Source organism: Dipteris shenzhenensis, chromosome 33, assembly GCF_047967505.1.
Source record: "Dipteris shenzhenensis isolate YYH24624 ecotype China chromosome 33, Dip_SZ_1.0, whole genome shotgun sequence".
Lineage (NCBI taxonomy): Eukaryota > Viridiplantae > Streptophyta > Polypodiopsida > Gleicheniales > Dipteridaceae > Dipteris > Dipteris shenzhenensis.
In genome coordinates this window covers 21,179,418-21,206,296 of record NC_141628.1, presented here as the reverse complement: position 1 = coordinate 21,206,296, position 26,879 = coordinate 21,179,418, and the positions used below count along the sequence as shown (strand labels likewise).

The 26,879-nt window shown below is 41.5% G+C and overlaps 1 protein-coding gene across 4 annotated transcripts; it reads right to left on the bottom strand.

The window, feature by feature from the left end:
• Positions 1–669: 669 nt before the first annotated feature.
• LOC147879818 (glucose-induced degradation-like protein) lies at positions 670–25,957 on the bottom strand. 4 transcript variants are annotated; one of them, XM_087371696.1, is made up of 10 exons: positions 25,804–25,957; positions 25,623–25,713; positions 25,283–25,339; positions 15,469–15,621; positions 15,269–15,342; positions 15,077–15,131; positions 2,353–2,415; positions 1,594–1,721; positions 1,381–1,462; positions 671–1,145 (listed from the first exon to the last, which is right to left on the bottom strand). In XM_087371696.1, exons 3-9 carry the CDS (start codon positions 25,331–25,333, stop codon positions 1,384–1,386), a joined length of 603 nt encoding a protein of 200 aa, XP_087227822.1. In that variant the 5' UTR covers positions 25,334–25,339; positions 25,623–25,713; positions 25,804–25,957; the 3' UTR covers positions 671–1,145; positions 1,381–1,383. The 4 variants fall into 4 exon arrangements, with proteins under 4 accessions (XP_087227823.1, XP_087227822.1, XP_087227820.1 ...); XM_087371697.1 differs by having other exon boundaries at positions 670–1,145; positions 25,698–25,957; XM_087371694.1 differs by having other exon boundaries at positions 672–1,145; positions 25,623–25,956.
• Positions 25,958–26,879: the final 922 nt, after the last annotated feature.

Below are 26,879 nucleotides of genomic sequence, written 5' to 3'. Positions count from 1 at the left end.
TAATTATCCTTTCTGGGTGTCTTGACTTATATTCCTCTTTGTTAACTCTAAACTTGAGTATAACATATCTTGGTAGCCACTATCCTTGAATATATATATTATCATTTCGAAACTTGTCCGTTTCATCTGACAACACGAAACAAAACAAAACAAAACCTGTCGAACCATGAAACGGCGAAACAGCCGAAACGTTTCTTGTGACACTGCTTCCCACTCAGTGTGGTGGAGTACAGCATGGGATCCCCCACTTCCATAACACATATTTCTGACTTTACAGTGCACCCATGTATGCCAGGAGCAGACCATTCACATCTAACCTTCTATCTGATCCTTCCTCAAACCACATACAAGACACCCTTAGGGCCAAAAGGAAACCCCGGAAGAAGCAAGTGTACATAAGAAAAAGCTGTGAAAAAGAATTCAAGTCACAGATCCCCTCCAAGGACTGTCAGTCTGTAAGTGACGTACACAGAGACCTTCTATCTAAGACACTCAATCCATAAATGATGTCTCACTTATACAATATTTGTGTTAGCTGCTGGAGAGGACGGTGGGTCTGTTTCTGCACTCTGTTGGTGTATGCTATGACTTCCAGAACCTCATACATTTAGGCCTTTAGTGCGTCAATAATATATTTCTTTCTTTCTTGCTGAGGAAACCAAGAGCCCGCACAGCTGTGGAGATAAAAATCATTCTACGTTTTAACTTTGCTATTGCACAATGCTTTTGTACTTTGGTAAAGAGTTTTTGTAATGATGGAAATGATAAGATACTTTACAGCAGAGGTAATAGTTACCTTAGGTTAAACACATGGCCCAATTCAGAGAAGCAAGCAATCCTCTTGTGAAGAAAAATAGTACAAATACAGAAAGCTGCAGTGCCCTGGAGGAATGTTTCATGAAAAGATCTGTACAGGATGCGGTGAGCCATAGCAAGAAGCTACATATACACAGAATCTCTTCCCCTTTGAAATATTTCTGTATGATTAAAAGCCCATCAACTTCAAAACATACCAAAACTGGGGTATATGCCTAACAGCCTATCACTGACACAATTGGGTGATGAATCTTGTGACGAGAGAGGAAGAAATGCTTGGTGATTTACTGAATATAGCAATTAGCCTTCCTGTGTGGAGTAGTAAGCACCTGAAGAATCAAAAACACAATTACTCACATAGAGTCAAAGAAAAGCCAACAATTCCAAAACTCCTAGCCAATAGCAACATATGAGCTGAACTGCAAAGCTAGCCAAGCAACTAAATAAATCCATAGGTCTGACTTCAAGAGCAGTCAGTAAATTATTGATGCACCCTGAAGCAACAGGTTCAGGCATGCACAAGATTAACATAAGGTAAGACCCATTTACTTGTCAGAACCTTACCAATCATGCAAACTGATACGAGGCAAAGCAATGCCCACTTTGCCCTTCCATAGTTGCCTTTAGCTCCAACTTTTGGAAAGGGCTGCAGAGCACAAGCAGCAGCGGAAAGAGGATTGTAGAAATTCCAAGGAGAAAAGAAAGACAATGAATTATGAAAGCCAGGCATTGCATGGTGTTTTTAGCACTTAAGAAAATCTCAGTTAAATCATATACCTGCTATTAGGATCATAATAGAACCCATGCACTGATCCGTCACTGCGAGAAAAGCATACATAATAAAAACCTGCAATGGTCAGCCCACAGTCCGTGCCTACGTTCACAAAGAATTTCTCCTTCCACCTCTGCACAGTCAAACCATCAAAGACCAGTTTCAAAGCTTCCTCCTTGCAACATCTGAAAACTAAAAAAAGGTAGAAGAAGAGAGGAAGAAGACGACAGCAACAGAGAGGAAGAAATGTGGAAAAAATGTCCAAAGGGACAGATGCAGAACCAACATCCTATCCAATTTGTATTCTAGAATACAATATCTTGCTATCTCGATACCAGCGTTTCAGTTCTCATGGCATTCTCTCTTGTAGCAACTAAAACATGAAGTTTATTCATCCTACATTTAAGCATGATAAAACAGTCTTGGGTTCAAATGCCTCTTTACAAATTCCAAACCAATAATCTGCCATGCATAGCATGGTATCATACCACTCACATCAGCAGCATTGAAAGCTGTGAGAAGTATAGTCTAGTTGGTTAGCCCAGCTACTCCTAACAATATTGAAGGTTAGGAGTCAAAAGGTATGGATAAGTTCGTAAGCATCCACATATGTTTGCTCCAACTAGCATAGAAGCAGCATGACTTGACAGCAGAATGAATAATATAATGAGCTGTGCCAAAGCCTTTCCTTGAGCAGATTATTGCCATTAATGCCATTGATGAAGAGCTAGAACTCAAAAAGTAAAAATTAAAGAGCGATTTACCATGAATATGTAAGGGTAATTGGCAAGATCTAATAATCGCCCTCCATCTTTTTGAACTTCATCCTGCACAAGGAAATGAAATAGCCAGACTCAGTGAAAGGGTGTATGTGAGCAATATAAAAGCGAATGACATCTATTATTTCCAATTCTTGAGATAAACCCTTTGACTTGAGAGTGCTCTAAGAAACTATCATGAGAACAAATCATGAGCTTGCTAGATTGACCGGTGAAAACAATATTTTTAATTCAAACAATATCTGTCATGCCAGCACTGTATTGTATTCCCATAGAAAAACCATCAAACTCATACAAAATCAAATTGCAGCAGTAAAGATCTGTACGTTCAGATATTAAAGTGCACACATGTTTTTTTTAAAAACACCATGCTCATGTAGCATGGTTGTGCAGATTAATGATGTCATTAGCAAAGTGCTTATAGCCAGGAAAAAAAAATTACAGTCAACAAAGGGCCTGACATCTTTCCTTTGCCTATGACATGGCTGTCCCTTAAGAAGCATATGACTCTATAGGAAGTCAAAATTCTTTAACATAAACCACAATAGCCCTGCAGGCAGGTGTGCAAAAGGAAAACTTTTCCTGTTAAAGACAAAAATTTGAATGGCTCTAGTTTTTTAAAGAAAATAGCTCTATTTATTTTTGCTATGTTGACAATTGAACAAATACGAGAATTACATTATCTATTATAATGAATGTTAACGGAAATGAGAGAGGGAGAGAGAGGATATATACAAGGACCCCTTAGGGTTAAGGTTAGGGTTTGTCCCATAACCCTTATGGTGCAATTTACACACACCATTCTCAACACCCCCTCTTAAATTGCACTCCATAAGAAAAGGGTGCTTTACAAAACACATTTTTTGGATTTTTTGAATGTTGCATGTGGCAACAGAAATAAAGATAAAAAAAGATGCACAAGAGTGCAAAAAGAGCACAGCAGTTCTATGTTGATATTCGCCTCTTCCTAGATAACTAGTGCTTGCAACTAATGTTGGATGGAAGTGGTGATTGTTGTAGGTTTCTTCCTTGAGGATTGGGATGTCCATGAGCTGAATCCATTCTAGTCTCAGCCATGTAGTCATTCTCTCTACTGTTTATCTCTTTCTACAGTTGTTCCTAAGTCTTCCGTTTAGGTCATAGTCATCAACTGAGTTCAAAGTTTGGGAGGTGCATTGCACCTTGGTCTTGTATCTCTTTTTCAAGAAATAAAGTGAGCCTGGATAAGGGGAGGGGGGATGTCTTAGCCCCTCAACCCAAGTATACTGTCAGCAAGTTTTGCAAATTTCAATTGTGTATATCTCTTGATTGCTATTCATATCCAGCAAATTGTCAAGCTTTGCAAGATCTCACACTCTCATGCAATCTCTTCCAATATGCATCCATGAGCACCTTATAAAATTCTAAATAAATAGTTTGTAACTCCCTATCTCCAAGTTCTCAGTGGAAAAAGTATGTACAAAGGTGTACAACTTAACCTTCACTTCCCCCTCTTAAGTTGCAATTGGTGAAGACCAAGCTAATGTTGAAAGTGTACAAACTTAGTGTACAAACTTATCAAGGGCAAGTGGCTACGTGAAAATATATGCGACTTGTTCTTGTGTTAGACAATGTAGCAAGTCGATCTCTTTACTAAAAACTTTCTCATGAATGAAGTGATAATGCACTTCAATGTGTTTTGTTCTAGCATGAAAAACTGGGTTCTTTGCCAGTTGAATGCTGCTCATATTATCTGAATAGAGCACAGCAGAGTCTCCAGAAAGTATCTCAATCTCTGAAAGAAGCCTTTTGAACCAAATTGCTTCACATGTTGCATTGGTGGATCCTCTATACTCTGCTTCAGTGGAAGACAATGCCATTGTTGGTTGCTTCTTGCTTTGCCATGACAAAGCTACGAAGCCAAGACTAAAGCAGTATCCACTGGTGGATCTTGTGTCATTTACACTTCATGCCCATTTAGAGTCTACGTAACCATGGAAGTGTATATATATACCTTTGTAAGACTAGAATAAGTCCAATCATACAAATTTAGAATTTTTGTTGTTCTAAAGATAAAAAATCTACAAAGAAAATAAAAGAGAAAATGAAAAAGAAGAAAAAACAGGTAAACAAAAAATGGAAGTGTAACTCGGATGACGTGGCATAATGTAGTCCATGATTCCATGTACCATAAAGGTATCTAAGTACTCTCTTCGCTGCAAGGAGATTAGTCTTCTTGGGATTCTGCAATAACTGGCTGAGCACACCAACCGCATAGGATATGTTTGGCCTGGTGATAGTCAAACAGATCAAGCTGCCAATGAGTTGTCTGTACTGTAGAGGATCAGAAGCTAGAGAAGTATCAAGTGGTGACAACTTGATATTGCATTCCATAGGAGAAGGGAGCGGCTTGCAATCATGTAGATGAAACTGCTTAAGTACCTTTTGAGTGTACTTTCCCTGAGAAAGTGTGATTCTTGTGTCATCTCTCCATATTTCTATACCAAGAGAATCATGGAGTTCTGAAACCGACCTCTAATCACTCAGAGGGCAGTGAAACTAAACCTTTAATCACTTCAGTACTTATTTACAGCTCACAAAGCATATATCACAACCATTAACCATTGCATGATCACCATTTGGCATTTACCCATTTGTTCACAAACAAAACCACTCAAAAAGGGATGGAGGCTAGAATGCCCCTGCTCAACAAACATAGACAAGTGCACCCGATTGGCCCCAAACACCGTGGTGCCCCTTTCGGTATTTCTTTATATTTCACAGTGAAATGATTACAAGTTGCATCTGGGAGACCTTCGCTGCAACTGAGCACGCAGCCCCAATTCACTGAGCCTTCGCAAGGCTTTCAAGCATAGAACACCATCACGTAAGTGCACTTAACCCATACGCTCAATCCAAAGGCATTCTCTTTTCCGAGTGCAATTCCATTGGCTGTCCAGATGCAATCACACTGCACCCCAGCTGCACTCTCTTTGAGTGGTTTCCAGATGGCATTCACAAAGCTTTTCAAAGCTCCAAAATAAAATCAGCAAAGTACCCAACCAAGGAATGACTAATGTAGCACTGCTTGGGCACCTGTGAACCAAGAAAGAGGCGGCACACGAGGCCAACCAATAGCTTATGGCAAAAAGAAATTGCAGCAGCAAAATCACAACTCACCAAGCTCTGAAAACTCGCACCAAGTCCTCAATCGCCAAGAGGACATAGTAGCCAATGCCCAATTGCATTCTCAGCCAAAGAGAAGTGCAAAGGCATGAAGAAAGAGCATTTACAAGAGCCGACCAGCAAGAATTCCACCGAAAAATGCGAAAAGAAGCACTTCTGTCGCGAAGAAGTGGGACTTCTTGGGCTCAAAAGAAGCGTGCTTCAGAGAGGAATGCATTGAGAAGATTTTGGAGAAGTTTCATCGTCGGAAAGTCCTCCAAAACTGAGAAAAACCAGTCAACCAACGCGTGGGACCACTTGAAATTCAACAGACAGCTGTAGCTTTGCAAGAGGAGAGGCCCAGGAGGCTGTAGAAGCAAAAAGGTCCAGAAAAAGCCACTTTTGCAAATTCGACCAGCAAAAGAAGTGCTCAGCTCTGCCTGTTCTACCAAACTCATGGAGAGAAAAGCATATCACTACGAAGGGGAGGCAGAGGGAAAGCCATCGAGGAATCCAAACGGAAGTCGAGGAATCCAAACGGGTGAGGAGTTATGAAGAAAAACGGAATTCAGCTGAAGGAGGCTGAAAAACCAGTCCAAAATCTCAACAAAGGGAGAAGATGAGATAGAAAACCACACATGTGAAGTTTAGAAGGCCCAGGAAGGTCTAGGAATGGCAAAGGAGCATGTAGAAGGCACTAGAGCCACCTGGAACTCTAGGGGGGCCACTGAAGGTACATGGCTCTCTAGGGGGAGAGCCATGGGGCCCATTAAAAATGCCATGTCATCATTTTTCAACAACCACTCTTTTAATTCCTTGGAATGCCTTTGGGTCTAGGGATTAATTACGCTTATGTGCTAGGCACCATGCCGCGTTTAATTACACATTATTAAGCCCACGCTTGGACTATTAAAACCAAAGTTGTCACGGTCTTCTAGTACATTAAAGTACTTAGAATTTCACGCCCCCGTAACATACCCCTCTCTTGAAACAGCAAATCACATTTTGCTGCCCCAAAACACAGGAGCGAGCATGAAATATAGCATAAAAGAGTATACAAGAAAGCCGTAGCTATAGTATACAGAGACAGTGAAAATATGGCTAGGAGAGGCATGCATCCATCCATATACACTGCTCAAAATCTATGTGGTCCTCGGCAATCAATAGTCAAGATGCATCAATATCATGAAGTCTCACAACAGAAATACTGTCAGCTCAGTATCTCGGATGAAACATAGAGTGTCATCAAGCGACCTCATGAAATCACGGTGAGCCCGTCTATACTGCAGGAGTAGAGGTGCTACCCCTCTCTCGAACACCAGATAATGCTCCAGACGCTTGCTCTGCTGAACTACCTATAGGAGTCCGGACTGCAGTCGGCTCTAACTAGAAAGCATCAAGGTAAAGCTACAATATTCCAGGTGAATCTGTCAGTTCACCTTCCTCCATCCATTTCGCATCAAGTGATGGGTAATTTTGAAAATTTACCAAGTAGCGACAGATAACTTTACCCTTGAGCTTTCTATCTCTGTGTGCTAGATTTTGCTCTAGGACCAGAAGTTCATCCTGTTCTTCCACTTCAGGCTGTACCTCATTAGGTAAATCCTCGGGAACATTTCCATGATATTGCTTTAACAAGCTCATATGAAAAGCATTATGTATCTTCCAATGCGGAGGCAACTTCATCCTGTAAGCTACCTCGTTTATCTTTTCAGAAACCTAGAAAGGACCATAGTAACGCATGTTTAGCTTTGTGTACAACCTTTCCTTGCCTTTCTTATTTTTCAACCTTGCCTTCTGAAAACGCAGCAAAACCCAATCACCTTCTGTGAATACCAATTCCCTGCGGTGCTTATCTGCTGCTCTTTTCTGCTTGTCCTGACTTCTTTGCAACGCATATTTGATCTTCTTATAAGCCTCTTCAAGGCTTTCCACAAAACGATCAGCTTTGAAGATTCTCTCTTTTGTATGTAAAATGTGAGGTATCTTCCTGGCACCTTCCACTATTTCAAAAGGTGCTTTACCTGTGGATGTGTGCACCGTATTATTGTAAGCATATTCCAGCAAAGGCAAATAATGCTCCCATTTGCTTTTGTGGTCTGAGACATAGCATTTAAACATATCCAAGATGGTAGAGTTTTCCTGCTCCGATTGTCGATTAGACTGAGGGTGAAAAGATGACGAAAAATTCAGCGTAGTGCCCATATTTTCAAACAGCCCTCTCCAAAAGAGGTTGATCATCCTCGGATCTCTATCACTGATTATGGATTCAGGCATCCCATGATACTTGAAGACATGCTGCAGAAACAATTTGGCCATTTGATCTGCTGTAATTTTCTTTCTTACTGGCACAAAGTGGGCTTGTTTGCTAAACCTGCAAATTATTGTCCACAATCCATCATGTCTAATAGGAGTACGTGGAAGATCAAACACAAAATCCATAGCTATGCTTTGCCATGGTCTATCCGGAATTGGCAAAGGGTGTAACAACCCGGGTGCCTTTTGTCTGTCAAACTTTACTTTCTGACAAACCATGCATGTTCTCACATATTCTTCCACATCTTTTCTCAAAGATGGCCAATAAAAGTATTGCTCCACTACTGTAATTGTTGCTGTAATTCCCCTATGTCCTGCATATGGAGGAGCATGAATTTCCATTATGACTTTCTGTCGCATCTGATCAGTGACACAGAGTCGTCCATGCATCAAAATGAAACCCTCTTTCAACATATAGTGATCATGTCTTTGACCATCAGAAAGCTGATCATAAATAGTTGAAAAATCAGCATCATTAACATACTGATCTTTCATCACATCTAACACATTGTTGTAAGCATTGCTCACTGCTGAAACACTAGGTTTCTTGGAGACTCCTTCAGGCTGTGGTTTCCTGGAAAGTGCATCAGCCACGACGTTTTTGTTACCCGGCACATGTACAATTTGAAAATGAAACATTGAGAGGAAGTTAGCCCATCTCATGTGCTTTTCAGATAATTTTCTCTGCGTGAGAAAATATCTAAGTGACTCATGAACTGTCTGTACATAAAAATCAGCTCCAAGAAGGTAATGTTTCCATGTGATCAAAGCATGTATCACTGCTAACATTTCCTTCTTGTATGTCTGCAAGTGCAATTCAGCGTCTTTGAGAACTCTACTCTCATATGCAACCACTCTACCATCTTGCATCAAAGTGCCTCCTATGCTGTTCCCACATGCATCACAAGTTACAGCAAAGGGTTTTGCAAGATCTGGCAAGATAATAATGGGTTCAGAACACAACTTTTGCTTCAGCTCTTCAAAAGCTGCATTTTCCTTTAATCCCCACCGAAACGGTACAGCTTTCTTCTGTAAAGCATGCAAGGAAGAAGCAATTTCTGCAAAGTACTTTATAAACCTCCGATAGTATGAACACAACCCAAGGAAGCTTCTGACTTCAAGCAGATTTTTCAAAATTGGCCAACTCCTTATGGCCTCAACTTTTGCACGATCCATCTTAACTCCATCCTTTGACACTACATGACCGAGAAAATGAATCTCATGCATAAAGAACTCACTTTTCTCGGTGTTTATTAACAGCTTGTGTCTTTTCAACTCTTGAAACACAATAGTGAGATGTTTCTTGTGCTCCTGCTCATTTTTAGAGAACACAATGATGTCATCAAAGAAAGTGCCCACAAACTTTCTGTGTGCTCTAAAAATTATGTCCATCATTCTATTGAAAGTGGCAGGTGCATTAGTCAAACCAAAAGGCATTACAAGGAACTCATATAAGCCAACTGAAGTGCGGATGCAGTCTTGTAGACATCTTCAGGCCGTATCCTTATTTGATGGTATCTACTTTTAAGGTCAATACGACTAAACATTGAGGAACCTTCCAACCGATCCAATATATCATCAATGCGTGGAATTGGAAAACTGTTCTTATTTGTGACTTTATTCAAAGCCCTATAATCAATACACATTCTGTAACTGCCATCCTTCTTTTGCACAAGTAACACAGGGGAACAGTAAGGAGAATTACTTGACTGTATTAATTCCTTTTCGAAGAGTTCCTTCACTTGTGACACTATCTCTTCCTGTTGTGCCTTACTGACACGATAAGGAGGTATATTAGGTGGTGGGCTTCCTGGAATTATATCAATTTGATGATCCTCAGGCCTCTTGGGCGGTAATTCTTGAGGAAGTGCATCTGAGAAACAATCCTGAAAATTTGAAATAAAAGCAGCCCTTTCTCTATCTAAAGCAGAAAGAGTAGGGCCTTCCTGAACTAGTTGGCTGTCCTCTTTGACAAAAATCAAGTACGCTGAAATATGACGCTTTATTACATTGGAAATACAAGAAGCTGAAACTACAGGGATGGACTCTCTTTTCAACTTTACATCAAGTACATGATTTTTGCCTCTATAAGTTAAAGAAATCTTCTTGTTTCTCATTTGCACATTAGCCCCCACCCTATACATCCAAGGCATCCCAAGCAAAGCATCACACTCTGGGAAAAGCATAATGTAGAAGTCCTCTGCATCCTGATATCCCTGGATATGCATCGTCAACTTGCCAATGATGGGAGTGATAGGTGTGTTGAGTTCAGGGTTGGCCATATCACACATGCCGGATGGCCCCATTTTCTCAAGCTTGATGCCAAGCCTTCCTGCGGAGTTATGAAATTCGCCTTTGCCCCAGAATCAAAGAAAAACAAACAATTCTGATTTTTGAATTTTCCCCATGCTCTGCACATCTCAGTCTTTTTCGTTTCCTCTTCATCATGTCATGTGGCAAACTCCCAATCACATCTGGAAGAAGTCCTGCAGAAGGTTTAGGCCTTTTGCCCTTCCGATCAGCCTATTTATCACCATTCTTATCGTCATCTGACCTGTCTCTTTTCTTGGATGGGCAATCATAAGAGCGGTGTCCCTCTCCTTTGCATATAAAACATTTGTTTTGCTCCATGAGTGACTTTTTCTCTTCATCAGATAACTTGGTACGGGGCTGTTTATTAGGCTATCCACACCTTTGACCAGCTTTGAATTGGGCTTTTCCTCCCTTTTAAAACGGTCGTTTGCCATAATTTTTATTTTCAAATTTGATGTCCTTATCCTAGTGTTTGGAAGCCCGTTTGCTGTCTTCTTTCTTGCTGTCCATAAAGCCCAAATTCTTCTCCTGCATCCATGCATATGCTGTTCTTGCATTCTCAATTAATTGAGTCATAGAACCCACCTTGGTTTTGATGCAATAATCATGTAGCTCACTAGGCAATCCACAACAGTACCTCTCTATTTGCTCTTTCAAAGAAACATGCCTATAAGAGCTCAATGGCAGCAAAACATCCCAAAACCTCTGGGTGTAATCATCAAGATTCTTGCAAAGTTTGTATGACAAGTCATGCCAGTGTGAAAGTACTTCAACTTCAAAAGTTGGAGTAAGCCAAGTAGAAGAGAACACTTGCTTAAATTCCAGCCACGTAGCAGGTGCATCTCCATGAACCATAAGGTTGGTGTACCACTTAAGTGCATTGCCTTTCAAAAATGTGGCAACCTTCCTCATCTTGGATGCGTAAACAAACCCCCAAGAAATGCAGCATCAAACTATTGAGGGAATGTGAGGGCTTTGTACCTGTCCTGTACTCCATTATATGTTTCAAACTTGACATGAGAACCACCATCCTTAAATTCTTTATATACATTTGATATTGGCTGTCCCAAAGATGGCTGTATTTTTGCAGCATTCCCTTCACTAGGGAGAGCCATGCTTGGCTGAACATTAGGCATGGGAGCATATGCTATTGCTTGCATGCCTGGCTGCATTCCCACATTGTCATACATGGCTTGCTTTCTATGCCCAGTTGGCGGTGAAATCAACATAGCATCAAAGAAACAATCTGTACCAAAATATTCAGGTTGTTGCCTCAAATATCGCTGAGGTGGCTGAGCCACATTTATGGACTGCACATTATTATTTTGAGGAGTAGAAGTACCCAAACCAAGGCCTTGTGCTGGCTGCTCATACTGTTGTACTGGCTGTACTTTTTGTACCTCTTTCTCAAGTGCTCTTTTGGGGGATTCCTCTCTCTTGGAAGTCACTTTCTGAGTCATTTTTTATGGCTGTCCCTCTTGAGAAACTAATGCATGAGTGTGCGGTCCGCCATGGGAAGCTGATGCATGTGTGTACTCACTCTTTCCGTGCTTGCGCTTTCTTGATTTCTTCTTCTTCTTGGCATTTGTTTGCACAATCTGAGCCAAATTTTGAGTCAGCTGAGTCAAAGCAGTCACTACACTTGCAAGCTGTGCATTCAACATAGTAGCATCATCTGACTCACTGCTAGAACTAGTATCACCGTTGAGCTCAGTTGTAGCTTCATGTGTGGCCTGCTCAAAAACTTTTGAGATTGGAATTGGAACTTCGGTAATGACCGTGGTAGTTGATGTATCCATTATGTCAAGAACCTTTTCTTTGCCTTTACTCACAGTGGTCACTGTTGACTGCATACTGTCTGACTCTGTAGGCAAAGAAATCTGATGTATCACTAGCACTATTGAGGCAGAGTAGAAACTATAGTCAGCAAACTATAAAAGTATGATGATAGCCTTGTCAATGATAACATCCCTGGATATAATCAACTTCTGCTTGATTGGATCATAGAATAGGTATCAGCATATCCAAGAAAAACACACTTGATTGATTTGACATCAAGTTTAGTCCTAACTGCATCAGAAACATGAGCATAAGAAAGAGAGCCAAATACTCTCAAGTGACCAATAGAGGGCTTAGTTCCTGTGAATGCCTCTTCTGGTATATCTAGTGATGCACATAGGGGGAAGTAAAAGCCTTTACCAGGAAAAATAAAATAGGAAATAGAATTAGTACCAGTGACTTCTTAGTGCAAGCACCAAGCTGCAATTCCGTAAGAATTCGACCCACAAAGTATATGCATAATCCCTATGCAAACCACAGTTCAGCACTAAAGAAGAAAATTGCAACCCCGAATTGTCACACAAAGCTCCCAGGGTGTCAAGCTGCAACGAGGAAGAAGGGAACTAAAAAAGTCTTGCTTGATAGTTTTCTCATTGTTGTGCCCGACAACTTCAGCCTTTCTCTTCATCCCAGAAGATACAGCAGCAGATTCAAAGCGTAAGGGAAAATCCTGAGAAACGACACAATGAGAAGCCTCAACCTTCCCAAGAGTGCAATTGTTGCCTTGAACACCTTTGTCCATTGAACCTCAACCGCTAGGGCATTTTTGATCTGCAACAACTGGAACATCTGCCCCCGCGCCTCTCAGATATAGAAAGTGCTGCAGTGTGTCGCTCTCCTTTTACCATGGCTACGGGTGGCTGATGCAGAGGATGTTGAGAGACCACGGTCAGTCATTTGTGGTATGCTCTCTAGCTGTGCCCTCTCTTCTCCTCTCCCCTCTTCATATTTTGTCAGAGGATGACACGAAGGGGCTGGAAAGTCTTTCTCTGACGATTTGGAAAGCCCACCACAGCCGATTACACGATCCTTTCCACTAACGAGCCTGGCTTATACAGCATCTTGCAGATTATTCAGAAACCCAAAAGCAGATTCTCCTCCATCAATCTAAACACCTACACAAGCAACAAAAGTCTTTCTGATTATATGGGGCCTCCCGAGCGTCAAGCATCTGGATGGGGCATCCTTATCGTTAAGAGGCAAGCAGATCGGCAAGCTTATCCCGAACAGCCGTCCAACCAAGTTACATGCAAGATAGCGAGAGCAGCAAAAAAACAACCTTGCTTACAGTCTCTCTCACACAGTAGAGATGTCAAATCTCAATAGGTCATTCAGTAGAGATGTCCAAATCTCAATTTGTCATTCAAAAAACAATATTAGCCTGGGAAGGCTTAGGGCTAGGCAGGCTTGATTCTCGCGTTGAGTGGCAAGGGTACGAACCAGATTTAGGTCTTCGCTATTGTTGCCGCATTGGGCCTGAGCCTATTAAAGGGGCCTAGAAGTTCAGTTTTCTAGTTCCCTAGTGCTAGGTCTGCTGATCCTGGATTGAGTCGCAGACGTACTCCTGCATCTTAGCGTAGCCCAAGGCGCAGCAATAGATCCAAGGCCTCTAGGCACCACCTGGTGGTATGGGACACCAGGCTGGTTAGGATCTGGTTGGGAGTTTGTACCAGTAGCTCGGCTCGTGGCTCGAAGGGGACATCTCATGATTCGGGATCGTATCCTGTAGGTGTCATGGTTGGGTGGTGAGCAACCTGCCCAGATTCCTCACGTTTGGTGTGTTCTTGTGTTTGCTTGCAAGTTAGAGGTTTCAGGAGAGCTGGGGTCGTGTCAATTGGTATCAGAGCCAACTCCTGAGGTATGAATCTTTGTCGTGAGAAAGAGTGGACGTGATTTTGTCCAGGTATGATTCAAATTCGAAATTACTGGTGATACCCTACATGAGCTTGTTGATTCGTCCGTTAGGGGTTCTCCTCGCCTGGATTGGGATAGAAGGGATGCGAGGGAGAGCCCAGATGAATTCGCTGTCAGAAAGAGTCGTTGAGGGTTCAAGGAGAGAGTGATTGTGCACTAGGAAGAAGTGGAGAGGATCGCATGGCGGGTAGATTGGTGCGAGTAGAACTGCTAGAAGAGAAGCGCTTAGGCTATGGTGGAATTCGGGGCTGGTGTTGATGGATGAGGGCAAGGAGAGGTGCGCATTAGGAGCTGAATAGTTCGCAATTGCGCTGAGCAGCGTTTGGGAATTGGAAGCTTAAAGAAGCACAAGCCCTCCTAAGTTAGGCGGATGTGCTTTTTTGGAAAGCAAGACTTTCTAAAAGCCAGGGCTCCCGAGCCTATAACATGGCGGATCTCATCTCTCTGCCAGCCCAAAGAATCGCATGCCAACTATCCTCCTCAGCTGCCTTCTCTTTGAATCCCGTCAGCCTGCATCAGTTGCTGCTGATCGTCCATACGGATCAGCCGCCCTCTTTCCTGCCTCTAGCCTTGCTGTTTTTTCCGCCTTCTCTAGGTGCTTGCCTTGCAAGAAAATGAATGGACTGGTCATTATCTGGATAGTTCACAGCAGCAACCAAATAAGGATTTGTATTCGCAAAGAACTTTAGAAGAATGTGGCAAAGTTCTTGTTCAACAATGTAGTCAAAACTTTGAAGTGTATTGGACAAGCGGAGCTCCAAAGTTACTTTGTTCATATGTTTTTGCTTACATACATAGAGAGAATGAAAACTGCAAATGCCAAATACTAAAAAACCAAATTTTTTTGTCTTGTGTGCAAGGAAAACAAAACTTTGCTATTTTATTGATGATTCAACCAAGCCCCATTTTTGAAGAAATTGTAAACTTTCACACTTCACTTAGAATTAAAAAAATTCAATTTGTTTGCAGGTATGTTGCAGTTCAAATATACAAGAAGATGAGCAGGGCTGTAAGCTTGTATGTCAACAAAATAAATGCAAAACTCAAAATTTAACAACATTACTGCTTAAAATTTGAGAGGTCTTTGTACCACATCACATATGCAAACATATACTTGCAAGCATGGAATCCGATAAAGAGAGGAAAGCTTAAAGAAGCGTGACAAAAGTTAAATGTGACTAACCCGAAGAGGTTCAAACGACGGAAACTGTGACCAGTGTTGCACATCTGTTTCTGGACTGAAGTAAAGACGTCCACCTGTTAGTGCAGTGTTTTGGCCTTGCAACTCCCAAAGCTTTAAATCTTCCCTTTGTTAGAGTCCCCTTTTTTATGTAAAGAAGACCACACTTAGCAAAGCTTTGAACTTTGGACTTACGTTGCTTCCCATTGTCCTGTAAAGAAAGTGAAGTTCCTGTTGTCCACTATTTCTCCCTCCCAAAAGGTTACAACCTGCAACCACAGAAGATAACACTGTAAATTGTGTTATCCATATTGAAGATGTCCTCTAGTCAAATGAACCCATCATGATGAGTGGGATAACTGTATCCTGAATTCAGAAGTTGTCAGATTCATAACTGGAATTTCTGCTGCAGGAACATTTAAGGCTTCCATGCTACCACAAAGATATCCACGTTGAATATCACAACCTTGCAGCCGAACCTTCACTTTCCATGCTTCATCCTTTCGAGAAGTTTGTGAGTTGGATACGTTTTGAGTCCCTGCAAAAGCCTGCAGTTTCAAACCCTACGTAAGAATACTGTAGGTTACTTTGAAAAAGCGTTTTAGCACACTTATCACAACTGAAGTCTCTTAAAAATGTCTGTTAAAGAGCATACACTTTCATAATTAAACACCCCAACCAGGTCAACTAAACGTCTCATCAGAGTGTTGACGGACAGCAGACCGAAATTGATGCTATGCTATCCGAGATGTTGCGCTCTTAGCATGCCATCATTAATGGAACTTTAAGCGTGACGATGCCCATACATTTGGGAGTGGCCAAAGCAAAAATTATGCAGCGAAAGATGTCAAGGCTAACCTCACATTGCACAAGTTTAAAGGTGGCACACGAACTCTCCATGAGCTGGAGAAATCGCTCACGAAGATGGAAGATTACTTCTGCTTCTACCCCAAACAAGGTGAGGAGCGCATTATATTATGCATTTATGGGATTATGCTCACACTTGGTGGCAGTACATGGAAGACTCTCCACAAAGGCCAACACGTGGGCAGAGTTTGAAAAGTGATGGCCACTAACTTTGTATCCTCACTAGTACTAGAACAGCACTAGCAGACTTTAATGCACACTACAGACGGGCACAGTGCATAAGTATTTGCAGCGATTATAGACTTTCCCTTTTTGTGCATAATATATTTGATATGGGAAATTTGTTGTGCTTCATTCAGGGCTTGCACCCTGGCCTCTGATGTGAGGGCTCATGAACCTCAAACCATTGAGCGAGCTGCCAAGCTCGCAGAGGGATTCAAGCCCAAGTATGCAAACATGTACAAGAATGTTATGGGCAGCACACATGGGACCGCATTTGAGACAGAAAAGAAAGGAGATAGCAGCCCCATTTCCCAGGTTTCCTACAATGTCGGGCAGCAAAATGCAACACACAAGGCCTTTTAGGCACCCTAATGCGACACTAGGAGGGAAGCCAAATGCTGTAGCAGCAAAATCAGATATTAAACAGAATACTAGAGCCATCATGGACAGCAGAAAGAGGGTGAATTAATGCTTTAAGTTAGCGAGAAATGGACGAGGTTTGCAAAATGCAAAATATTGGGACAGCATGATCATTGAGATCTCTGATAATGAGGAGTTGTTGGTGGATGCTCCTGGGATCCTTCATGTGACTCATCAGGAGACAGCTGGCGCACAGGAGTCAAGGACAATCCAGGAGGTACCACTCATTTTCGACACACCCATGACATGCACAGGGTTCAGCCACCAACAGAGTTACCCCTTATCATACTCCTACAATCACATTCGCTGAGCATCGTCCTGCTGTACCAGTCCATGCACTGTTACGGAAATTATATTTCTAATATATCTTGCTTTGGACAAATTTATTTTTAGTCGAGCGACACTATGGCAAAGTACTCCATAGGAGTGCACTGGACGCAGCGGGGGTCCTAGTGGATACTTTGTGTGGTGAGTTGGGGACGCCTGACTAGCTTGTATTTTTGCCATGCTAGATGGTCGGTATTGTGGGTGATTCCATGTTAATACTGAAGTCGCTAGTGTTATTGGTGTTGTGCTTGATTATTGTGCTTTGAGCGTGGTTATGTTGGGATCGGTTGATTCGGTGATTCGTTCAATCGATTGTTAATAACTAATGTAATTGGCGCCTTGAGTACAGGTAATGGAACTCATAGCAAGGATTGGAGTTAGTGTGAGGGTACCGATCGAAGTGTCGCACAGCGCATTATATATGGCCATGGGCCAATTTTGTATTTGTTTTATTATTGCAAGTTTGAGCAATATAATTTAGTGGACATAATTCATTTTTGAACCTAAGATGGCTATGTAAAGCAAATCCCTCATTTTTGGATGAGAGGGATAATTTTGACTCCTTAGTGCTTTTATGGAATATCATAAATACTCTAGATGAGGAAGCGTGAGCCACTCATCTAGGGGGGGGAGATTGTACCCAGTCTGTTGTCGTTCTCGTGGTGTGATTGTGCTCTTCTTCTCCAATTGATTAAGGTGGTGAATTTGTGAGTTGAAAAGATTACCTTTTTGGTTTCAATGGTACCAGAGCACTGGTACGCTCCAAAGCTTGGGGAGAAGGAAGCTCCAAAAGGAAAGTGTGGTTTCTGAGAAGGGGGAAGCTCTACATTAAAATCTGAACGAGGCTCGAGGCTCATTTGAAAAGCTTAATGCCCACGGGCTATACGGTTTATCCAATGGTACTTTAAGCTATCAAAAGAATCGTTTAAAAAAAAAGGAAAGAACTATGCGACAAGAGCTTCTCTATGAGTGATTAGGCTACTTTGAAAGAGAAGCCTGTCCGCAGACCTTCAGCCGCCACGAAAACATTGAATTGCCATAGCCTTGCATTAAAACCCGCAGAGCCCATTCTCTACTTCTCTACCCTCGCAGATGCCTGCAACAGCCATCACGCACCGCCTCTGTGGCACGCAGACTTGCAATCGAGGGCAGACCCTTAGTCCTTCGCCAGTGCACAGTCCCGCAGCTCTGCAACTCCGATAACGCCGTTGGTTTTGGGAGAAGGAGCCGAGCAGCACTCTTTAGAGACCTTGTCTCTCTTCTACTAAGCGACCGCGTCAGCGGACGTGCAGTCATCAGCAGTATCTCGGTTAGCGCGCCATCTTGGGTTTTGAAGCCTCTAGCCCACTGAATTCGAGAGTGGTGCAACCCTACAGTCTCATCGTGGCGGCCATTTCTTTAGTTTCTGCGTCTGCCATAGCATGTCGCGTGAGATTCCAAGGCTTGTAAAAGAGACGAATTAAGTCAAAGGAAATCCTTTGACTTCAAACAAAGCGAAGGCGCATTAAAAAGAAAAGAAAAGAGAGCAAGGCGAAATCTGAAGAAGCTCAAATCAAGAAGGCGAATTGGAACCACGAATCACCGAGCAATCAATTGGAGATCAGTCGAGCGCAAAGGCAACTTCGAGCGACATCATCAGTCACATATTTCCCACTCTAGTCCTTTCTACCTCCGATCAGAGAGCGAGATAAGTGAATTCTTTTGCTTTATATTTCATACACTTAGTATCTTCCGCCATCCATTTCTTAACATACACTCGAATCGCACCTTTTCATCCGTTTAATTTTCATACACTTAGTATTCTTTTTTTTTTTTTCTCTCCGCTCCGCTTTATTTGTATTTATCGCATTATCATGACACATCAGCCACAACCACCCACGCTCCAAGAGCATTTAGACGCACTTCAGGCACAGTTGGCCGATGAGCGTGAGCATAGGGAGAGATTGGAAAAAAAAATCAATCGTAAAAAAGGAAAAGACATTCATCTGACGATGAGTCATCCGACGATGATACTATTATCAGGACAGTCAAAGCCACATTGAGAGCACAAAATTCGAGGAAGGAGAGTAAGATAAGTAGAAAAGCTTTCTCATTTCAAAATTTCGATGGAAAGAAAGAAGCACGCACTCTCTTGTCTTGGATCAGTCAGCTAGATGATTATTTTTCAGGGGAGAATTTATCTGAAAAAGACCAGATTAAATGTGCTGCAAATCATTTAGTAGAGAGTGCTGCACTTTGGTGGAACATCACTAAGCACAGTAAAAGGCAACCAAAATCTTGGAAGTCTTTTTAAAAGCTCATCAAAAGAGATTTTCTTCCCTCACACTTCAAAGCAAAAGCTAGACAACAGTGGGATACTTTCAAACAGTTCGATAAGGAAACGATCTCCACATATACTGATAGATTTTGGCAAACGTTGATCCAATTACAGTCCTTAGAGAAAGTTAATGAGCGCGATCAACGCATGAAGTATGTGGCAGGTCTAAAGTCTAAGCTGAGAGCCGAGATTAACATGTTTTATCCTCGCTCACTGAGCTCTGCAATTTTCCTTGCAATGAATTGTGAAAGGAAGAATGAAATCCCAAAAGAAGGAAAAGATTCAAAACGGCATGTACCTTTCCATAAGAAAAAGAGATATGATAAAAAGCCCTTCTTTAAATCTAAAAATGATTTTATGCCACAGAAGACAGATTCTTCTTTGAAGCCGAACGGTGGGAATTTTCCAAAGAAAGAAATAAGGTGTTTCAAATGCAACAAGCTGGGACACATAGCCACAGAGTGTCCTGAAAGAAAGAAGACCCCGACGGCGAAAGTACACATGATTGACGACGAAGCAGCCAAGCAAGAGGGAGGTAAGTATAATTGTCATGCTCTTCTAAAAATGAAAGGTTTCATTAATGCCAAAGAGGTTGTTATTTTGCATGACGATGGTAGTACACATGATTTTATTTCGGAAAGAACCTTAGCAAAGCTAAACCTAGAGTCTTTCCCATCTAACTATAAGGTCAAAGCTGCTTTCACCAAAACAAAGTAGTACAATTGTACTAGAGAAGTCAAGGATCTTGAAATCTTAATCAAACCCTACAAGGATACACGAGACTTTCTAGTGGCACCCTTACAAGGAGTGGACATCATCTTAAGAATGCCATGGAGGCATCAATACGATCCTAAGATAGATTACGATTCACATCAGATGTGGATTCAGAAGGACAGACAAGAAATATGTCTAAAAAGCTCAATGAAACCTGAGATCAGTCCTTTACTCAACCACACACAAGCCAAAAAAGCAATTAGAAAACGTGAGAAGACACATCTGATTTTGGTGAATACGGTAACGGCTACTCAGCCAAACACTCAGCCTACGCACCAAAAATTTCTTTCTCAATTTTCTGATTGTTTCTTAGAGGATTTACCGCCTGGACTACCATGTTCTCGACCTGAAGATCATAGGATAGAAATCCTACCGGGCAATACTCCACCTTGCAAAGCTCCTTATAGAGTCAATAAACTAGAACAAAAGGAAATTCAAAAGCAAGTGGAGGAACTGGATTGATAAGACCCAGCAGTTCTCCTTATGGAGCACCTGTCTTATTAGTCAAAAAGAAAAATGGAACTTATCGAATGCGCATAGACTATCGTGCACTAAACAAAATCACAGTGAAGAACAAATATCCAATCCCTAGGATTGATGATCTTTTGGACAAATTGAAAGGGACCAAGGTCTTTAGTAAAATAGATCTCAAATACGGCTATCATCAAGTTTGTATAGTAGAAGAGGATATATACAAGACTGCCTTTAGAACTCAAACGGGACATTATGAGTTTCTAGTTATCCCTTTTGGGCTAACTAATGCTCCAGCTACTTTTAGTAGAATGATGAACCAAATCTTTCTTAAATACCAAGATTGTGTAGTAGTATTTTTCGATGATATTTTGGTATTTAGCAGAGACGTTGAGGAGCATAAGGAACATTTGAAGCTAGTCTTTTTACTCTTGAAAGAAAATCAATTGTACATAAACCCTGAAAAGAGCAGTTTCTTTCAAGACCAGATAGAGTATTTGGGTCACATTGTATCCATCGATGGGATTCGAGTAGATCCAAAGAAGATTGAGTGCATAGTCACATGGCCTAAACCCCGAGATATGCATGGATTAAGATCATTCTTGGGATTGTGTAGCTTTTATAGAAAGTTTGTCAAGAATTTCGCATACATTGCACATCCATTGACAGATCTTCTTAGAAACGCTAAGCATTTCTTATGGACCGAGCGTCAACATAAATCTTTTACAGCTTTGAAAGAAGCTCTCACACAAGCTCCTGTGTTGCAACTACCCGATTTCTCTAGACCATTCTTTGTAGTTGTAACCAATGCTAGTGGATATGGAATTGGAGCCGTACTTATGCAAGATGGACATCCAATAGCATATGAGAGCCGAAAATTAAAAACCAGCGGAATGCAATTATAGTACATATGATAAGGAATTAACCGCTGTTGTGCATGCCTTACGAATGTGGAAACATTATTTGATGGGATCTGAGTTTCTTATCAAAACCAATCAAGTATCAAGCATTTGTTGACTCAGTCACTAATATATGATAGGCACATCAAATGGGCATCATTTATACAGAGTTTTCAGCCCATGATTCAGTATCAACCTGGAAAGAAAAATGTAGTTGCTGATGCTCTTAGCAGAAAGCCAAGTATTAATCACATCACTACTGAAGAGACCCAGCCTTTCGAAAGTATGAAGAATTCCTATCAAGGGGATCCAGACTTTTCCGATATATGGAACAAATTAAAGAACAACAATTGGAATCCTATGTTGAACTATTCATATAATTATGGATACCTCTTTTATCTAAAGAAATTATGCATCACTCGACCCTTTAGACAAATTGTAATGGAGGAAATGCACCAAACATATATGGGACATAGGGGAGTGATTGCCACTTTACAAGTGATAGCAAGAGAATTTCATTCGCCTCCTATAAGAAAAGATGTGGCTAAGTTTGTAGCCGAATGCATCACTTGTCAGAAGATCAAGAGTTACAAAGGCAAGAACCCAAGATTGCTAATGCCTTTGCCTATTCCTACGCAGCCTTGGGAACAAATATCCATGGATTTCATCACAGGTTTTCCTACTACAGCGAACCAAAATGATATGATTTGGACGATAATAGATCGCTTTAGTAAGCAAGCTTATTTCATCCCATGCAAAAAGACTTTAACAGCTCAGCAAGCTGCACATTTATTCATCAAGCGTATATTTGTTCATCATGGATTGCCAAAGATTATAGTGTCTGAGCAAGATTCGAAGTTTTGCAGTAATTTCTGGACTGCATTATTTCATAATCTAAGCACTAAATTAGATTTCTCATCAGCATTCCATCCGGAATCGAATGGACAAACTGAAGTTACAAACAATACTATTCTGGATATGATAAGAGCTTATGCCGGAAGTCAACTAAAGACTTGGGACAAATACATTCATCTCTTACAATTTGCTTATAATAATACTCCTCATTCTGCAATTGGAAGAGCACCCTTTGAGATTATCTATGGGAAGGTTTTACCTATTCCTATCACACGATTGACCCATAGAGTGGAGGCAGCAGATGCATTTACTCATGACTATCAAAATATTCTCAAAGAGGTTCGAGAAGCCATTGCAATCGCTCAAGAGAAGTACACAAAACAAGCTAATAAGAAACGAAAACACATGCTTTTTAAGGAAGGTGATTATGTACTTCTTCGGATTGAGAAAAGAAGATTGAAGAGTGTTGAGAAATGGCCAGTAACAGAGATGTCACCACGTTTTTATGGACCATTCCACGTGATTCAGAAAATCAATGATCTAGCTTATAGGCTTGAATTACCTGATAATTGAAAAATACATAATGCTTTCCATATCAGTCTCTTAAAGCCCTTCAAAGGACCTTTACCTATTCATCCTATCTATGAAGAGGCTCCATTGATTGTTGATGAAATCATCCGAGAGATGATGCTCAGTGGATGCCTGAGCGGTTCTTTCGAACTTTTCCAAACCTCCTTAGTTCCTATAATCAAACACGCAACTGAGGTCAATTGCAATCCAGGCAAGAGGGATGTTACGAAAATTATATTTCTGATATATCTTGCTTTGGACATTATTATTTTTAGTCGAGTGAGACTATGGCAAAGTACTCCGTAAGAGCACACTGGACGCGGCGGGGTTCCTAGTGGATACTTTGTGTGGTTAGTTGGGGACGCCTGACTAGCTTGTATTTTTGCCATGCTAGATGATCGGTATTGTGGGTGATTCCATGTTAATACTTATGTCGCTAGTGTTATTGGTGTTGTGCTTGATTATTGTGCTTTGAGCGCGGTTATGTTGGGATCAGTTGATTTGGTGATTCGTTCAATCGATTGTTAATAACTAATGTAATTGGCGCCTTGAGTACAGGTGATGGAACTCATAGCGAGGATTGGAGTTAGTGCAAGGGTACCAATCGAGGTGTCGCACATCGCATTATATATGGCCATGGGCCAATTTTGTATTTGTTTTATTATTGCAAGTTTGAGCAATATAATTTAGTAGACATAATTCATTTTTGGACCTAAGATGGCTATGTAAAGCAGATCCCTCATTTTTGGATGAGGGATAATTTTGGCTCCTTAGTGCTTTTATGGAATATCATAAATACTCTAGATGAGGAAGCGTGAGCCACTCATCTAGGGGAGGGGAGATTCTACCCAGTCTGCTATCGTTCTCGTGGTGTGATTGTGCTCTTCTTCTCCAATTGATTAAGGTGGTGAATTTGAGAGTTGAAAAGATTACCTTTTTGGTTTCATGCACAGTAATGATGCTAATGGGAATGCCCCTATGGGTGAGGAGGAGCAATATCTTTTGATGCTCAGCTGGTACTTTATTCAATATCTTTTGATGCATTGATGGGGTGCGAGAAGTGCTGAGACACTCAAGGTGATATTAAGGGCAGGACTTTTCATATGCTTGTGGACAGCAGGAGCGCACACAATTTCATCGACATCAAGACCATCTAGAAGGTGAGGCTTGTTGCCACAGAGATAGACCATGGGCTGAGAATTGAGGTTGCTAATGGACAGCATGTGATTAACAGACTATGTCACCAGGATGGGAAGATCTGGCTCTCTCATGATTATGATTTTGCAGGTGATCTCTTTGCATTCGATTGACATAGTCTTGGGATCTGATTAGATGAAATCCCTAGGAGAATTTAGTATTGACTTGAATGCTATTACTCTCTGCGTTGCACATAAGGACAAAACAGTGGTATTGCAGGAGTGTTTGACAGCCCCAAAAACACAGATGCATTTCAGCAAGGCAATTGGCCCGAGAGCTCAGGAAAGAAATTGTCATTTATGCATTGAATGTGTCACTCGGAAGTCTTCCCCAGGTGAAGGACATTGCAATGCAGCAGCCACTCTCAAATTTTGCTGATATGCCATGTCAGTTACCTCCAAAGAGGGATGTTGATCATGCCATAGTTTTGGAGCCTAGAAGTAAGCCCATGAACAAGGCTCCATACCATCTCTCTGGCAGGGGACAGCAAAGGAGCAGCAGCAAGATACCATCTCTCTGGCTGGGGACAGCAAAGGAGCAGGGTAGCCAGTAGATCCAGCCTATCCAGTACTCCTTATTCATTGTGAAGAGCTCAACCAGTGAGCAGATCAAATAGGGCAGAAAGGGAAACAGAGTTTTGGGCTCCTCCCATAGCCTTTGAAGACATCATTGAGAAGCGTGCAGCTGGAGTGAGCAACAGAACAAGGCAACACTTTGTGGCCTCAGTTCCAGCACTAGTGGGCAGCACCCTGCTGTCCACAGTGTGTCATTCGTGAGTGCGCCTTTTGTAATACATTTTGAGTCCTCTCTTTGGCCATTCTTATTCAGTAGTTGGTTGCCATATCTTGCTGTCCATTCCAGGTCTGAACGTGGTTAACATTTTTATGTACGTGTGCACATCCTGAGTAGGATCTAGAATTCTCAGGTGTGATTCTAACAAGGTACCAGAAGTTAGGACTTCATTTAGAAGTACACGTTCTGACCTTTTCCAACATGCGTGTACAGAGTGTGTTGAATGTCGACAGGGGAGAATATCCAAGAGAGGCTGGTGGCTCTGGAATGCAATAGCATAACAACCCTATTCGTGCAGGTCACAACTCTCTAATCGGTGCACTGCAGAACTGCACTGGCAATGCAAACCTACTAGTGCAGATCACTATATGCAAATACAGAACTTCACTGGAAGCGCATGGCCAAGAGGCCATCATGCTTTTCGGGAGCATTCCCATACACCAGCACACCAAATTTCTTAATGAGCGCATGACGTTAACAATGGTTTTGTATAGGTACCTGGCCAACAGTCAAAAACGTACATGGAGGAGGTAGTGCCTGACCAGGCATCGAAACCTGCAGGAGGCAAAAGAATTGCGTGAGGCATATCTCACCTGACAACTGCGTTTCGAAAACCGAATTTAAAATAAAATTCTGCTTCAGAGTCCTAATACGCCTAAAATTCATAGCAAGTTAAGCTGCCAGTAAGACTCTCAGAAATATCTTTTTCACTTGACATTTATGAACACGTATCCCGATTCGACTTACACACTATGAACAACAATAAAGCTCTTGCACTAATCACAAACAATTCGCAGTCTAATGCAACCCTATACTCCCTTTCGAGGTTAATACCTACTTGAGTCTACTGTATTCAGTCAGCAGGTCCGTCCAATTCGGGAGGAAATTCAAAGCGGAAAAACTTAAACTTAACAGCACTGCTCGAAATTCTGTAAAATGTCCTGGATGTCAACGCTATTTCCCTTGATTGGAACACGACGAAGAAGGCTAATGCGAAGAATGCAAAGGGAAAGAATTACTGCGGAGAAAAACAGCGGATCCGGAGAATGAATCTGCTGAATGAAGCGAGAGGAATACAGAAGCCCGAAAAATTAGCAACAAATTGTCGACTAAACTCTTAGAGGAACCACAAATTCAAAGTCCTAAGTTAGTTAGCCTTAGGGCCTATTCCCACTACCAGGGAAGCACCACTCCTTAAGCACTTTGAGGGGCACTGAGCATTCTCATTGGGCTTAAGGGGGTCCACTTTCAGGGATGTCAGCATTCTTATTGGGTCCAGCTGCGCCTATGCCAGCTCATGACCTCGTCTTGGTCACCCCATATCGGGGGTTGTTTGCACTTGATACATGGAACAACACCATTTTCTTTTCTTGGCCTGCCCCCAATGGGTAGGCCTTAGTAATCGTTTGCAGTTCAAAGAGAAAAGTCGCTTATTTACTTATTTTTATGTCCACTTTTTTGTGGCATGTATTGATTGGAGCATTCTATTTCTATCCCATGTGGCATGAAATTCTCCATCTCTCTCTCTCTCTCTCTCTCTCTCTCTCTCTCTCTCTCTCTCTCTCTCTCTCTCTCTCTCTCAGCTTGCAACTCACTGTGCGCCATCTCTGGCAGGCCACATGAATGAAATTCATCGTGTTTACGAAAGGGGTCCAATTATGTTAAATCTTTTAAAGGCATTTTAAAGATGCTTGAAAATTTAAACCTTAGAAATAGGTGATTTAACAAGTTGAAATCTAGAAAATAAGGATTTAAAGCACTAGTTAAGGACTTTGAGGCAAGTGTGCATTCTCATTGGAATTAAGGGAGTCCTGTTATGTGAAATCTTTTAATGGCATGTTAAAGATGCTCGAAAATTTAACCCCTAGAAAATAGGTAATTTAAGAACTTTTTCTGAAGGGATACAAGTTGAAATATAGGAAATAAGGATTTAACTTAATGATGGACACTGGGACAAAAGATTTTTGTCAAGTATTTTTTAGGGTCAAGGCTAAATCAAAACTATAAAATATGGATGCCCATTTGAATGCTCTTATAAAAAAGAAGCATTGCGATTCTAAGCTCGGAAAATGGACATCATACATTAAAGATATGC